Source organism: Procambarus clarkii, chromosome 75 (assembly GCF_040958095.1).
Source record: "Procambarus clarkii isolate CNS0578487 chromosome 75, FALCON_Pclarkii_2.0, whole genome shotgun sequence".
Classification (NCBI taxonomy): Eukaryota; Metazoa; Arthropoda; class Malacostraca; order Decapoda; family Cambaridae; genus Procambarus; species Procambarus clarkii.
Window position 1 is genome coordinate 13,603,296 of NC_091224.1, and position 16,936 is coordinate 13,620,231.

At 38.6% G+C, this 16,936-nt stretch overlaps 1 protein-coding gene across 1 annotated transcript; it reads right to left on the reverse strand.

Moving 5' to 3' along the window:
* Positions 1-3,975: 3,975 nt before the first annotated feature.
* On the reverse strand, positions 3,976-14,641 carry LOC138357010 (transcription factor SPT20 homolog). Its single transcript, XM_069313542.1, has 8 exons — positions 14,542-14,641; positions 14,215-14,333; positions 11,477-11,750; positions 10,731-11,023; positions 10,324-10,340; positions 8,349-8,688; positions 5,232-5,505; positions 3,976-4,094 (listed from the first exon to the last, which is right to left on the reverse strand). The coding sequence occupies exons 1-8, from the start codon at positions 14,639-14,641 to the stop codon at positions 3,976-3,978; spliced, it is 1,536 nt and encodes a 511-aa protein (XP_069169643.1).
* Positions 14,642-16,936: the final 2,295 nt, after the last annotated feature.

The following is a 16,936-nucleotide window of genomic DNA, read 5'->3' on the forward strand; positions in this document are numbered from 1 at the left end:
TCAAAATGATGAGCTAAAGCAATTTCCACTCTGGAATTTAAAACAAGAACAAGATCACCTGGCCGAAAACATTTCAGCTTCACCCTGAACTTCTTGTCATGGTGTTTCATCTTCAACTGCGACTTCCTCAGGTGCTCACTCGCCACGACTTGGTACTTCAACTTCGACTGGACCTCACTCCACAGACGACTGTTACAAACCGTACATTAATGCTCGTGACACGTAACAGCAACAAAATATTGTAGTCAAGGGACATTTACCGATGCTGCAATCTCAAGGTGTCACCAGTATAATCCCATGGTTTGTACAGGCAAGAATTAAAATTAATCACCCCCTTAGGAATAAGTAATCACTCATATAAAAAATAAATGTGTATTAGAAATATACTTCAGTTTATTGTCAGTATTATATATCAATCAACAGATGGGCCATCACATGTAAATCAAAATAAAATTGTGTTTCCACATACTAACATACTACAACAGAACATAGATATAATATAACAGCACTTAACTCCTAGATGTGGTCCTTCCTGTGTCCAAACAGTTACTGAATAATGTTCTCACGGCAGGAGCCGATCTCGCTTCTGTACAACATTTTGAGTGATAGTTTTAATTAATATAAATTTTACTTCAATGGAGCCATATAATGGGAATTAATTAACTAAATTAAAGAATTATCAGATTTACATGCATAAAGAGAAGTAATGTACTTATTAATATAATAGTTATATCTTTATAAAATAAAAGGAAATTTCTGACAACTGCCCAACCTAGCAGGAAATAATGTGTCCCACAATATTGCCATCTTGATGAACAAATAATAACGGTTTCCCACGGTTTGGTCCACCCACTGATCATTACCACAATGTAACATTTCAGCACATACAAGTAATGATATAAGCATACAAGAACATACAAGTACTGATATAAGCATACAAGTAATGATATAATACACATACAATTAATGATATATTATATAAGCACATACAAGTAATGATGCATGGAAATAGTAATTATTTAATATTTATATATGTATCCAATAGGGGGTATGTAACACTTCCACCTCCAAGAAAAAATGCAATGGATTGAAGATCAATGGCATTTTTTCTGAAGTAAAAATGTTAAGTAAAAGAATATTTCACTCATGGTACATCATATACAAAACTTCTGGACAAAGCATCAGCAATGACATTCTGCCTGCCCGGAATATGTTTAATCTCTACATTAAATTCTTGTAGAAACAATGACCTGCGCAGAATTCGTTGGTTCTTGATTTTCATCATATTAATGAATACAAGGGGATTGTGGTCAGTAAACACTAGCACCTTATTACCTGAAAGATAAATTTCAAATTTCTTGATTGACAATATGAGACTCAACGCCTCCTTTTCTACCAGTGAATAGTTCTTCTGGGCTGAATTAAATTTTCTAGAGTAATAATATACAGGATGCTCAATATTATCTAGAACAACTTGTATAAGCACGGCACCTATTCCAACATCTGAAGCATCAATATGTAAAATAAAATAAAAGGTTTGTCAAATTGGGGACTAGCAAGAACAGGTGACGTTGACAATATGCCCTTTAAGTTCTGAAATGAATTCTGGCAATCTTGAGTCCACTTAAACTTTACTTGCTTTCGCAACAAATTTGTCAATGGAGCAGCAACTGTCGAAAAATTTCTACACTACTGCTTATAGTAAGCACATAGGCGGCACATCCTATGTGCCTACAATCTGGCACATCCTTGAGTAAGAAATTCATGAGTCTTTGAAAGGTGGCAGGTGCATTCCTCAAACCGAATGGCATAATATTGAATTCATACGCACCATCAGGTGTAACAAAAGCAATGACTTCCCTAGCATAATCAGTTAAGGCAATCTGATAATATCCCTTAGATAAATCAAGTTTACTTACAAAATTAGCATATCCTATTGATTCAATACACTCTTCCAACAGTGGTAATGGAAATACATCAACAGTAGTGCTCTTGTTCAGTTTACGATAATCTACACACAACCTCCAGGTTTCCCCTGGTTTTGGCAATAACAAGCACGGAGAGCTCCAAGTACTTTGACTTGGCCGAATGAAATTATACTGGAGCAGATAGTCCACTTCTTGTTGTATAATTTTCCTCTTTTCTGGGTTCACTCGGTAAGGAAGTTGTCTAATTGGAGTGCTGTCCAGGAGCTGAATGTCGTGTGTGATGAGGTGGGTCTGTGTGGGAACCTCCGCAAACAGAGATGTATGGTTGTCCAGCAGAACCTGGAACTCATCACGTTGCTCCTCCTGTAAATGATATAGCATCTCCCTGCCATTGGAGCTGGAACTGAGAAGTTGAATATTAACATGATTTTCTTCACTACAATTTTCCTCAGATGGTAACTCTTCCCTAATAAAACAAGTTACCACTTCTGGTCCAACTTAAGCTTTTAACCTGTTAATATGCACATTCATTTTATGTTCTGAAAGAGTAGGGTTAAATATTTTGTAAGTTAGGTCTCCCACCTTCTCTACCACTTGGTAGAGTCCGTCAAACATATGGGACATGGAAGTCCCCAAACGAGGTTTCAACACCAACACCAAATCTCCGACAGCAAACGACCTGAGTTTAGCCCTGAACTTTTTGTCATATCTTTGTTTCATGGCTTGTTGAGTCTGTTCCAGATGTTCCTTCGCCAACTCTCGAGCCTGACACAACTTGTCCTTGACCTCACTCAAGTACCAACCACTCTGATAAACAGAGACATCTCCCATCAACTTTTCTTGGAGCATTTTTAACGGACCTCTCACTTGGTGACCAAATACGAGCTCAAAAACGTTTCAACGTTTGATGGAAACGTTCAAGCCCATCTTGGATTTGTGGATGATAAGGACTGGGAAATGTGTGCTGAATCCCTTTGGATTTGCAGAAAGTTTTGAAAACCTTAGAACAAAAATTTCCCCCATTGTCACTCTGGATAACTCTAGGCATTCCGAACAAGGAGAAAAATCGTTCAAGACACTTGAAGAGATTATGAGTCTTGGTATTTCTTGAGGCATATGGCTCAGGAAATCTCGTCGTCATTCTCATAAGAGTAAACATGAAAATGTTACCCAACTTAGTCTTAGGTAAAGGACCTACACAATCTATTACAACATGAGAAAATGGTTCATCAGAAACTACAATAGGTTGCAATGGTGCTCTTGGCACAGATTGGTTTGGTTTGCCAACAATTTGACAGGGTACACACTTATGACAATACCTGACAACATCTTTCTTTAGCTTGGGCCAGTAAAAATATTTGCATATTTTATGGTACATATTTGTGATATCTTGGTGACCTCCCATGGGGTCATCATGTGCAGCCTGTAGAACCTGCTTACGATAAACATTGGGGACAACTAGTTGGGTTCTGGTCTCACAATCATCTGATGAGGGAGTTCCCTTTTGTCTCCACCTTCTCATCAGAAGTCGATCCTTGAAAAAGAAACCCGTCCTTCCTCCAATGCATCAACATTATCAGGAGCCTCAGAAATACACTCAAGTAAACTAGGATCAGTAGTCTGTATAACACTTAAGGGCAATGACTAAGACTAAGTAGCGAGCGGGCAAGAACCAAGTAGCTTGATCTCTTTTCCTGAGTGATCAGAATAAATTGGAGCCATAGCTACTTCGGCCTCACTCTCGACAACTGGTTTAGTGGAGACAAGCGGGCAAGGTACAGATAGTTCAGCCTCCTCACCTTCACTTTCCATGTGGTTTAGGTTCGGCGGGGCTTCTACTACTGCCTCACTCTCATCATCCATTCGAGTCATAAAAGAATCTTCAAGATCCACCTCCCACTCTTTTACTGAAGGGGTCCTGGTCTTGGGAACAGGTACCTTAGTGAAGACAGCATTACTCTCACCTGTTTTTCTCATTGATCTAGTTACAACACAAGCAGGGTAAATAATATCATCTGCTTTTGGTTGATCTAGTACATTATTGGGATTAATTAACATTATGGGGCACTTGGTCCCCTTCAACCTTTCGGTTGCCAAAATCATTACCAAGAATAATATCTACCCCTGGAATGGGCAGTCGTTTACTTACACCAACATTACACCATCCTGAAATAAAATTTGAATCAAGGTTAATTTGCATTAAAGACACCTGTTGCACACTACCTGCAATACCTTGGAGAAGCACAACTTCACCAAGATCTCGGGTGTCAACATCAGCAAGTACATTCTGGGCAATAAGACACTGTGAAGCTCCAGTATCAAGGAGTAATTAAACACTCTTACTACTACCATCTTTACACAATGTACCTGTAGAAATGTATGGTTTAAACTCAGCCATCCAATAAGGATTGACTGTAGTACATGGAGAATTATTAATTTGCAATCCTCTACTCATGATAAGACCAGTTGGCCGTAATTCAGGATGCAAACTATAGCAAGAAGCAATCACATGTCCTCTTCTCTTACAATGTGTACAATGCCTGACAGTGGACACACCTGTGGAACCAACTGCAGGTTTAGAATTAACATTACTAGGATTAGATGGTCCTGGCAATGGAGTAACAACTTTAGGTTTTATAAGACAAGAGTTCATGGGAGTAACTGAAGCACTAGGATTGGATTTATACTGATAAGGAGTTCAGTGAGCATTATAATTTACTCTACGGTTAAACTTAGGTGATTGGGCCTTAAACTGGGCCTTGGTCAACAACTCTTGCTCATCTGCGAGTTTAGACAGCTCATAAATGTCTGTCATATCCTTCTGTTCTGCCATAAAAGTAGACAATTTGTCTGGGAGACATGACATCACTTCTTGTTATAAGAAGATTCTTAAGAGCATCATACTCGGTTATTGAAAGTGATTTTAGCCATCTGTTGCAGTAATTAACTTTTAGATGGGTGAAATCTGCTATTGTCTGATCACTTACCCTCTTTAGGTTCCTAAACTTTTGTCTGTGCGCTTCCGGATTTAATTGATAAGCATTTAAGATGTTTTTCTTAACAAACTCATAGTCAAAACTATTCTCATCATGTAAGGATGTCAAAAACCTCCTGACTTCGCTCTTTCAGTTGACTTTGCACGATTGCAACCCATTGATCCCTTGGCCAGTTCATACTGACTGCAATCTTAGAAAAATGTGAGAAAAAAAACTCGGGAACCTCCTCATTGAACTTGGGTAACTATGTATTTATTCATCCTTATGGGATTATTATCACTACTATTTGAAACATTGCTAGTATTACCATGCCCAGCTGCCAAACGCTGTGTTTCAAGTCTGTGGTTAGCCTCTGTCATTTGTTGTTGAATTTCTAACTGTTGTTTCCTTGAGGCTTCCAGCTGCAATTGCACTACAATACTATTTTGTGCCTCAATCTCTAAACGTCTAGTTTCAAGCTCCCTCTGCTGAGCTTCAGCTTCTAATATTTTTTGTTGGTTTTTAGCTTCAATTTCTCTTTGTTGAGCTTCAAGCTCTAGTATTTTTTGTTGCCTTGCAAATTCATTTTCCTTTTCTTGAGCCTTAAGTTTAGTATACGTTTATTGTGCATCTAACTCAAGACGCCTTAAAGCAATTTGCTCACTAGTCTCCTCCTTTACTTTCTCCAGAAATTCTTCTCCTAACTCATCATTTTCTACTAAATGTGTCACTATGACCGGGAACCGGTCGGCCGAGCGGACAGCACGCTGGACTTGTGATCCTGTGGTCCCGGGTTCGATCCCGGGCGCCGGCAAGAAACAATGGGCAGAGTTTCTTTCACCCTATGCCCCTGTTACCTAACAGTAAAATAGGTACCTGGGTGTTAGTCAGCTGTCACGGGCTGCTTCCTGGGGGTGGAGGCCTGGTCGAGGACCGGGCCGCGGGGACACTAAAGCCCCGAAATCATCTCAAGATAACCTCAAGATGACTATTAGAATTTGTGCTTTAGTCATGTTATTTCTGGCTGGTAATTCTAACTTAGTTGGCATATTTACTAAGGCAGACTTTTTTAGGTTTTTAATTCCCTCAAAGTCTGGATTAGCCAACAGCGACACCACTTGATCCTCCATGGTTAATTAACACTTGGCACTTGACTGACTAAAATAATTAACAGAATGGCACGGCACTACACCTCACTTTAAATTGTCACGATACTGAAAATTTGCATGGCCTCACTGTACAAACAAATTATTGGATGACTTACCTCCAAAATCGTAAAACGTAGGTTACTTGTTACACAAGATGACTCTGGCATGGCATATTGCATGTTTCTTAAACACACTGATTTCTAAGCACACTGGTATCTAGGAAGGCAAGGTTAGATTAGCAAAAGTTAAATATATGTGGGAACAATATATCCCGGACGGGCCCCCAAAATCAATGTTACAAACCGTACATTAATGCTCGTGACACGCAACAGCAACAAAATATTGTAGTCAAGGGACATTTACCGATGCTGCAATCTCAAGGTGTGTCACCAGTATAATCCCATGGGTTGTACAGGCAATAATTAAAATTAATCACCCCCTTAGGAATAAGTAATCACTCATATAAAAATTAATGTGTATTAGAAATATACTTCAGTTAATTATCAGTATTATATATCAATCAACAGATGGGCCATCACATGTAAATCAAAATAAAATTATGTCTCCACATACTACAACAGAACATAATAGATATAATATAACAGCACTTAACTCCTAGATGTGGTCCTCCCTGTGTCCAAACAGTTACTGAATAATGTTCTCACGGCAGGAGCCGATCTCGCTTCTGCACAACATTTTGAGTGATAGTTTTTAATTAATATAAATTTTACTTAAATAGAGCCATATAATGGGAATTAATTAACTAAATTAAAGAATTATCAGATTTACATGCATAAACAGAAGTAATGTACTTATTAATATAATAATTATATCTTTATAAACTAAAATGAAATTTCTGACAACTGCCCAACCTAGCAGGAAATAATGTGTCCCACAATATTGCCATCTTGATGAACAAATAATAACGGTTTCACACCGTGTTGCCACCAGCTGATCAGTACAAAATATAACTTTCTCATGGGAAGCTGACTCGCTGACCACCACACAAAAAAATATGCATACCGGTTTCCCACGGTTTGGTCCACCCACTGATCATTACCACAATGTAACATTTCAGCACATACAAGTAATGATATAAGCATACAAGAACATACAAGTACTGATATAAGCATACAAGTAATGATATAATATACATACAATTAATGATATATTATATAAGCACATACAAGTAATGATGCATGGAAATAGTAATTATTTAATATTTATATATGTATCCAATAGGGGGTATGTAACACTTCCACCTCCAAGAAAAAATGCAATGGATTGAAGATCAATGGCATTTTTTCTGAAGTAAAAATGTTAAGTAAAAGAATATTTCACTCATGGTACATCATATACAAAACTTCTGGACAAAGCATCAGCAATGACATTCTGCCTGCCCGGAATATGTTTAATCTCAACATTAAATTCTTGTAGAAACAATGACCTGCGCAGAATTCGTTGGTTCTTGATTTTCATCATATTAATGAATACAAGGGGATTGTGGTCAGTAAACACTAGCACCTTATTACCAGAAAGATAAATTTCAAATTTCTTGATTGACAATATGAGACTCAACGCCTCCTTTTCTACCACTGAATAGTTCTTCTGGGCTGAATTAAATTTTCTAGAGTAATAATATACAGGATGCTCAATATTATCTAGACCAACTTGTATAAGCACGGCGCCTATTCCAACATCTGAAGCATCAATATGTAAAATAAAATAAAAGGGTTGTCAAATTGGGGACTAGCAAGAACAGGTGACGTTGACAATATGCCCTTTAAGTTCTGAAATGAATTCTGGCAATGTTGAGTCCACTTAAACTTTACTTGATTTCGCAACAAATTTGTCAATGGGGCAGCAACTGTCGAAAAATTTCTACACTACCGCTTATAGTAAGCACATAGGCGGCACATCCTATGTGCCTACAATCTGGCACATCCTTGAGTAAGAAATTCATGAGTCTTTGAAAGGTGGCAGGTGCATTCCTCAAACCGAATGGCATGACATTGAATTCATACGCACCATCAGGTGTAACAAAAGCAGTGACTTCCCTAGCATAATCAGTTAAGGCAATCTGATAATATCCCTTAGATAAATCAAGTTTACTTACAAAATTAGCATGTCCTATTGATTCAATACACTCCTCCAACAGTGGTAATGGAAATACATCAACAGTAGTGCTCTTGTTCAGTTTACGATAATCTACACACAACCTCCAGGTTTCCCCTGGTTTTGGCAATAACAAGCACGGAGAGCTCCAAGTACTTTGACTTGTCCGAATGTAATTATACCTGGAGCAGATAGTCCACTTCTTGTTGTATAATTTTCCTCTTTTCTGGGTTCACTCGGTAAGGAAGTTGTCTAATTGGAGTGCTGTCCAGGAGCTGAATGTCGTGTGTGATGAGGTGGGTCTGTGTGGGAACCTCCGCAAACAGAGATGTATGGTTGTCCAGCAGAACCTGGAACTCATCACGTTGCTCCTCCTGTAAATGATATAGCATCTCCCTGCCATTGGAACTGGAACTGAGAAGTTGAATATTAACATGATTTTCTTCACTACAATTTTCCTCAGATGGTAACTCTTCCCTAATAAAACAAGTTACCACTTCTGGTCCAACATAAGCTTTTAACCTGTTAATATGCACATTCATTTTATGTTCTGAAAGAGTAGGGTTAAATATTTTGTAAGTTAGGTCTCCCACCTTCTCTACCACTTGGTAGGGTCCGTCAAACATATGGGACATGGAAGTCCCCAAACGAGGTTTCAACACCAACACCAATCTCCGACAGCAAACGACCTGAGTTTAGCCCTGAACTTTTTGTCATATCTTTGTTTCATGGCTTGTTGAGTTTGTTCCAGATGTTCCTTCGCCAACTCTCGAGCCTGACACAACTTGTCCTTGACCTCACTCAATTACCAACCACTGATGAACAGAGACATCTCCCATCAACTTTTTTTGGAGCATTTTTAACGGACCTCTCACTTGGTGACCAAATACGAGCTCAAAAACGTTTCAACGTTTGATGGAAACGTTCAAGCCCATCTTGGCTTTGTGGATGATAAGGACTGGAAAATGTATGCTGAATCCCTTTGGATTTGCAGAAAGTTTTGAAAACCTTAGAACAAAAATTTCCCCCATTGTCACTCTGGATAACTCTAGGCATTCCGAACAAGGAGAAAAATCGTTCAAGACACTTGATGAGATTATGAGTCTTGGTATTTCTTGAGGCATATGCCTCAGGAAATCTCGTCGTCATACTCATAAAAGTAAACATGAAAATGTTACCCAACTTAGTCTTAGGTAAAGGACCTACAAAATCTATTACAACATGAGAAAATGGTTTATCAGGAACTACAATAGGTTGCAATGGTGCTCTTGGCACAGATTGGTTTGGTTTGCCAACAATTTGACAGGGTACACACTTATGACAATACCTGACAACATCTTTCTTTAGCTTGGGCCAGTAAAAATATTTGCATATTTTAAGGTACATATTTGTGATACCTTGGTGACCTCCCATGGGGTCATCATGTGCAGCCTGCAGAACCTGCTTACGATAAACATTGGGGACAACTAGTTGGGTTCTGGTCTCACAATCATCTGATGAGGGAGTTCCCTTTGGTCTCCACCTTCTCATCAGAAGTCGATCCTTGAAAAAGAAGCCCGTCCTTCCTCCAATGCATCAACATTATCAGGAGCCTCAGAAATACACTCAAGTAAACTAGGATCAGTAGTCTGTATAACACTTAAGGGCAATGACTAAGACTAAGTAGCGAGCGGGCAAGAACCAAGTAGCTTGATCTCTTTTCCTGATTGATCAGAATAAATTGGAGCCATAGCTACTTCGGCCTCACTCTCGACAACTGGTTTAGTGGAGACAAGCGGGCAAGGTACAGATAGTTCAGCCTCCTCACCTTCACTTTCCATGTGGTTTAGGTTCGACGGGGCTTCTACTACTGCCTCACTCTCATCATCCATTCGAGTCATAAAAGAATCTTCAAGATCCACCTCCCACTCTTTTACTGAAGGGGTCCTGGTCTTGGGAACAGCTAGCTTAGTGAAGACAGCATTACTCTCACCTGTTTTTCTCATTGATCTAGTTACAACACAAGCAGGGTAAATAATATCATCTGCTTTTGGTTGATCTAGTACATTATTGGGATTAATTAACATTATGGGGCACTTGGTCCCCTTCAACCTTTCGGTTGCCAAAATCATTACCAAGAATAATATCTACCCCTGGAATGGGCAGTCGTTTACTTACACCAACATTACACCATCCTGAAATAAAATTTGAATCAAGGTTAATTTGCATTAAAGACACCTGTTGCACACTACCTGCAATACCTTGGAGAAGCACAACTTCACCAAGATCTCGGGTGTCAACATCAGCAAGTACATTCTGGGCAATAAGACACTGTGAAGCTCCAGTATCAAGGAGTAATTAAACACTCTTACTACTACCATCTTTACACAATGTACCTGTAGAAATGTATGGTTTAAACTCAGCCATCCAATAAGGATTGACTGTAGTACATGGAGAATTATTAATTTGCAATCCTCTACTCATGATAAGACCAGTTGGCCGTAATTCAGGATGCAAACTATAGCAAGAAGCAATCGCATGTCCTCTTCTCTTACAATGTGTACAATGCCTGACAGTGGACATACCTGTGGAACCAACTGCAGTTTAGAATTAACATTACTAGGATTAGATGGTCCTGGCAATGGAGTAACAACTTTAGGTTTTATAAGAGAAGAGTTCATGGGAGTAACTGAAGCACTAGGATTGGATTTATACTGATAAGGAGTTCGGTGAGCATTATAATTTACTCTACGGTTAAACTTAGGTGATTGGGCCTTAAACTGGGCCTTGGTCAACAACTCTTGCTCATCCGCGAGTTTAGACAGCTCATAAATGTCTGTCATATCCTTCTGTTCTGCCATAAAAGTAGACAATTTGTCTGGGAGACATGACATCACTTCTTGTTATAAGAAGATTCTTAAGAGCATCATACTCGGTTATTGAAAGTGATTTTAGCCATCTGTTGCAGTAATTAACTTTTAGATGGGTGAAATCTGCTATTGTCTGATCACTTACCCTCTTTAGGTTCCTAAACTTTTGTCTGTGCGCTTCCGGATTTAATTGATAAGCATTTAAGATGTTTTTCTTAACAAACTCATAGTCAAAACTATTCTCATCATGTAAGGATGTCAAAAACCTCCTGACTTCGCTCTTTCAGTTGACTTTGCACGATTGCAACCCATTGATCCCTTGGCCAGTTCATACTGACTGCAATCTTAGAAAAATGTGAGAAAAAAAACTCGGGAACCTCCTCATTGAACTTGGGTAACTATGTATTTATTCATCCTTATGGGATTATTATCACTACTATTTGAAACATTGCTAGTATTACCATGCCCAGCTGCCAAACGCTGTGTTTCAAGTCTGTGGTTAGCCTCTGTCATTTGTTGTTGAATTTCTAACTGTTGTTTCCTTGAGGCTTCCAGCTGCAATTGCACTACAATACTATTTTGTGCCTCAATCTCTAAACGTCTAGTTTCAAGCTCCCTCTGCTGAGCTTCAGCTTCTAATATTTTTTGTTGGTTTTTAGCTTCAATTTCTCTTTGTTGAGCTTCAAGCTCTAGTATTTTTTGTTGCCTTGCAAATTCATTTTCCTTTTCTTGAGCCTCAAGTTTAGTATACGTTTATTGTGCATCTAACTCAAGACGCCTTAAAGCAATTTGCTCACTAGTCTCCTCCTTTACTTTCTCCAGAAATTCTTCTCCTAACTCATCATTTTCTACTAAATGTGTCACTATGACCGGGAACCGGTCGGCCGAGCGGACAGCACGCTGGACTTGTGATCCTGTGGTCCCGGGTTCGATCCCGGGCGCCGGCAAGAAACAATGGGCAGAGTTTCTTTCACCCTATGCCCCTGTTACCTAACAGTAAAATAGGTACCTGGGTGTTAGTCAGCTGTCACGGGCTGCTTCCTGGGGTGGAGGCCTGGTCGAGGACCGGGCCGCGGGGACACTAAAGCCCCGAAATCATCTCAAGATAACCTCAAGATGACTATTAGAATTTGTGCTTTAGTCATGTTATTTCTGGCTGGTAATTCTAACTTAGTTGGCATATTTATTAAGGCAGACTTTTTTAGGTTTTTAATTCCCTCAAAGTCTGGATTAGCCAACAGCGACACCACTTGATCCTCCATGGTTAATTAACACTTGGCACTTGACTGACTAAAATAATTAACAGAATGGCACGGCACTACACCTCACTTTAAATTGTCACGATACTGAAAATTTGCATGGCCTCACTGTACAAACAAATTATTGGATGACTTACCTCCAAAATCGTAAAACGTAGGTTACTTGTTACACAAGATGACTCTGGCATGGCATATTGCAAGTTTCTTAAACACACAGATTTCTAAGCACACTGGTATCTAGGAAGGCAAGGTTAGATTAGCAAAAGTTAAATATATGTGGGAACAATATATCCCGGACGGGCCCCCAAAATCAATGTTACAAACCGTACATTAATGCTCGTGACACGCAACAGCAACAAAATATTGTAGTCAAGGGACATTTACCGATGCTGCAATCTCAAGGTGTGTCACCAGTATAATCCCATGGGTTGTACAGGCAATAATTAAAATTAATCACCCCCTTAGGAATAAGTAATCACTCATATAAAAATAAATGTGTATTAGAAATATACTTCAGTTAATTATCAGTATTATATATCAATCAACAGATGGGCCATCACATGTAAATCAGAATAAAATTGTGTCTCCACATACTACAACAGAACATAATAGATATAATATAACAGCACTTAACTCCTAGATGTGGTCCTTCCTGTGTCCAAACAGTTACTGAATAATGTTCTCACGGCAGGAGCCGATCTCGCTTCTGTACAACATTTTGAGTGATAGTTTTTAATTAATATAAATTTTACTTAAATGGAGCCATATAATGGGAATTAATTAACTAAATTAAAGAATTATCAGATTTACATGCATAAACAGAAGTAATGTACTTATTAATATAATAGTTATATCTTTATAAACTAAAATGAAATTTCTGACAACTGCCCAACCTAGCAGGAAATAATGTGTCCCACAATATTGCCATCTTGATGAACAAATTATAACGGTTTCACACCGTGTTGCCACCAGCTGATCAGTACAAAATATAACTTTCTCATGGGAAGCTGACTCGCTGACCACCACACAAAAAAATATGCATAACGGTTTCCCACGGTTTGGTCCACCCACTGATCATTACCACAATGTAACATTTCAGCACATACAAGTAATGATATAAGCATACAAGAACATACAAGTACTGATATAAGCATACAACTAATGATATAATACACATACAATTAATGATATAGTATATAAGCACATACAAGTAATGATGCATGGAAATAGTAATTATTTAATATTTATATACGTATCCAATAGGGTAAGTAACAACGACTTCCTTCACGGAGAGAAACGTTTCCCATCAACCTTTCACGCAGCAAATGGATTGGGCCTCTCACTTGATGTCCGAAAACTAATTGGAAAGGGGAACAACCTAAGGAATGTTGCAAACCATTTCGAGCTGCAAACAAGACAAAGGATAAGTCCTCATCCCATTTTCGCCTGGAGTGTTCGCCAACAGTCCGTAACATATGCTTCATAGTCTGGTGAAATTTCTCCAAGACACCTTGACTCTTTGGATGGTAAGTACTGGACACACGATGTTCTATATGGTACTTCTCACAAAATCGTTTGAATTCTGCAGAACGAAAATTGTCAGTTAAATAACTTGAGGTAGTCCAAACTAAGTACAGAATTTTGTCAGGTGATGGATAACTGTCTTTGCTTAAACGTTTCTTATATGATAAGCGTCTGGAAACTTTGATATGGCACACATTAAGGTTATTAAAAATACATGACCTACCTGTGTCCTTTTCAAAGGGCCTACACAATCGATAATGATGTGAGAAAAAGGTTCACTTGGAACTACAATTTGATGCAGGGAGAGCTTTAGATACACTTCGATTAGGTTTACCCACTATTTGACAGGTTACACACTATCTACAATATTTACCAATATCTGTTTTAAGACTGGGCTAATAAAAGTACTTGGATACTTGGTATGACATTCGACTAATTCCTTGGTAACTGCTTAATGGATCGTCGTGGGCAGCTGAGAGGACTTGTTTACGGTATGCTTTGGGGACCACTAGCTGGGTAACACTCTCACAGTCCTCTGAAGAAGGAGATAACTTAGATCTTCATCGTCTCATCAGCATCTGATCTTGGAGAAAGTATCCGACATCATCTGCCTAAGCATCCTTAACAGCTTCAGAAAAACAGGCATTTAAATAGGCTCACTCTGTTGAAGTTGAGTCAAAGTGTGAGACTTTACATTAAAATTAGGAGGGGAGAGGTAGTAACTGGAGGTACAACTTCCTTACTTGGTACAACTCCTTCAACTGCACTAACTTCATCCAACCTAGCCATAAAAGTGTCAACCAAGTTGATTTCCGGTTCTAACGTTGGAGGTTTTCCAGCCATCCCTCAGGTTGTAGGATTGGAAACATCACTCTGGGACTTGGCGACTTGAGATCTGATGACTGCGCAGGCTGGATACACTTCAGGAGCAATCTCACTCGTTTCTGAGAGAACTCTACCTGGGTGCAGGCGATGAGTCATAATAACGTGGCTGAAGTATGTTGACCAGACCACACACTAGAAGTTGAAGGGACGACGACGTTTCGGTCCGTCCTGGACCATTCTCAAGTCGATTGACTCTACCTGGGTCATTGATCATGATGGGAAGATGACTGTTTATCATAGTGCCGGCAATGTCATTTCCTAGAATTATATCGACACCACGTATAGGTAAGGTATCACACACACCTATAGTACATAGTCCAGGAGTATAGGGGGATTTAATGTTAACTTGCATGAGAGGAACACGTTGCACTACCCCAACTATACCCTGTATAAGAATTACTTTGTCCAGGTCAATCGTCTTGACCTTGGACAACATACTGGAAGTAATCAGGGTCAACGATGCACCAGTGTCTCTAAACATAACTACAGGAATCCACTTGTCTACAACTCCAACCATTTTAGCATGAATCATGTAAGGGTCAAAATCAACAAGCCACTGTGGTTTACCCCTCACAAAAGTCTCAGAATTATGACCGTGCCTTATTTTACTCACCACCAAGGCGTTTGGTCGTAATTCCGGATGTGACCTGAAGCAATGACGAACAACATGTCCTTTCTTGCGACAATAATTACATTGTTTCACATCAGGCGAGCTTGTCGAACCTGATGTAGTTCTACTTTGGTTAACAGTACCCTTAGATTTAGTAGATGCGTAGTATGTCCTGGCTGTTAGAACAGACTTAGCATTATAATGACTACTCTTTGACCTATCAGAATTTCCCTGTCTAGAAGTGAATACAGTACTTTACATACCATCTGATAATTATTATACAGTATTTTATTTATCGTCTCATGTTCACATGGCAACATAGCTAAATCATAAACATCCTTGTAAGAACATTTACCTATGGCTAGTGCCATGGTGAACTTTACAGGGAAACAAGACAACAGTTCTTCTACTAGGATCAGCTGCTTCAAGGACAAAAAATCATGAGTATTATTTCTATTTAAGCACCTGTTAAAAATTTACTTTTTTACTCGAGAAAAATCTGTAACTGTCTTAGCAGGTGCACGCTTGAGACCTCAAAACTTTTGTCTTAATGCCTCTGCATTGAGTTCATAAGCTTGCAAGATCCTCTTTTTAATTGTGGGGTAATGAAAGATGTCTTCGAAAGGGAGTGAGGCGAAAATTTCTTGTGCCTTCCCGCACAACTGACCTTGCATAATGGTCACCCAAGAATCCTCTGGCCATTTTAAACTAGCAGCTAGCTTTGAAAAATGTAAGAAAAACAATTTGCGGTCCCTCTCATAAAATTTGGGTAATTCAATCCCCTTAGGGAAATAAAGTCCACTACTGTTTCTACTACTAGAAATTCCCTTAGACCCCTTACTACTGGAAGCAGCTGCAGTTTCTAGATTTTTCTTCTTAAGCCTATTCTGCGCCTCAGCCATCTGCTGTTTAATTTTAACCGTCTCTAACAATTTTTTTCTGCTTAGTTTCCTCTTCTCCTCTGAGTCTAACTAGCTCTAAGTCGGCTTTTCTTTGTTTAGTTTCTTCTTCTGTTTGTTTAGTTTCTTCTTCTCTTTGTTTAGTTTCTTCTTCTCTTTGTTTAGTTTTTCTTCCCTTTGTTTAGTTTCTTCTTCTCTTGTTTAGTTTCTTCTTCTCTTTGTTTAGTTTTTTCTTCTCTTTGTTTAGTTTCTTCTTCTCTTTGTTTAGTTTCTTCTTCTCTTTGTTTAGTTTCTTCTTCACTTTGTTTAGTTTCTTCTTCTCTTTGTTTAGTTTTTCTTCTCTTTGTTTAGTTTTTTCTTCTCTTTGTTTAGTTTCTTCTTCTCTTTGGTTAGTTTCTTCTCTTTGTTTAGTTTCTTCTTCTCTTTGTTTAGTTTTTTCTTCTCTTTGTTTAGTTTCTTCTTCTCTTTGTTTAGTTTTTTCTTCTCTTTGTTTAGTTTCTTCTTCTCTTTGTTTAGTTTCTTCTTCTCTTTGTTTAGTTTTTTCTTCTCTTTGTTTAGTTTCTTCTTCTCTTTGGTTAGTTTCTTCTTCTCTTTGTTTAGTTTCTTCTTCTCTTTGTTTAGTTTCTTCTTCTCTTTGTTTAGTTTCTTCTTCACTTTGTTTAGTTTCTTCTTCTCTTTGTTTAGTTTTTTCTTCTCTTTGTTTAGTTTATTCTTCTCTTTGTTTAGTTTCTTCTTCTCTTTGCT

Coding starts and splice junctions, on each gene's coding strand:
- LOC138357010 (XM_069313542.1), bottom strand. CDS start 14,641: ATGGCTGGAAAACCTCCAACGTTAGAACCGGAAATCAACTTGGTTGAC. Junction 5,506..8,348: donor AAGTGGACTATCTGCTCCAG/GTATAATTACAT, acceptor ACTAAACTTAAG/GCTCAAGAAAAGGAAAATGA. Junction 4,095..5,231: donor GCGTTTGGCAGCTGGGCATG/GTAATACTAGCA, acceptor ATTTTATTTCAG/GATGGTGTAATGTTGGTGTA.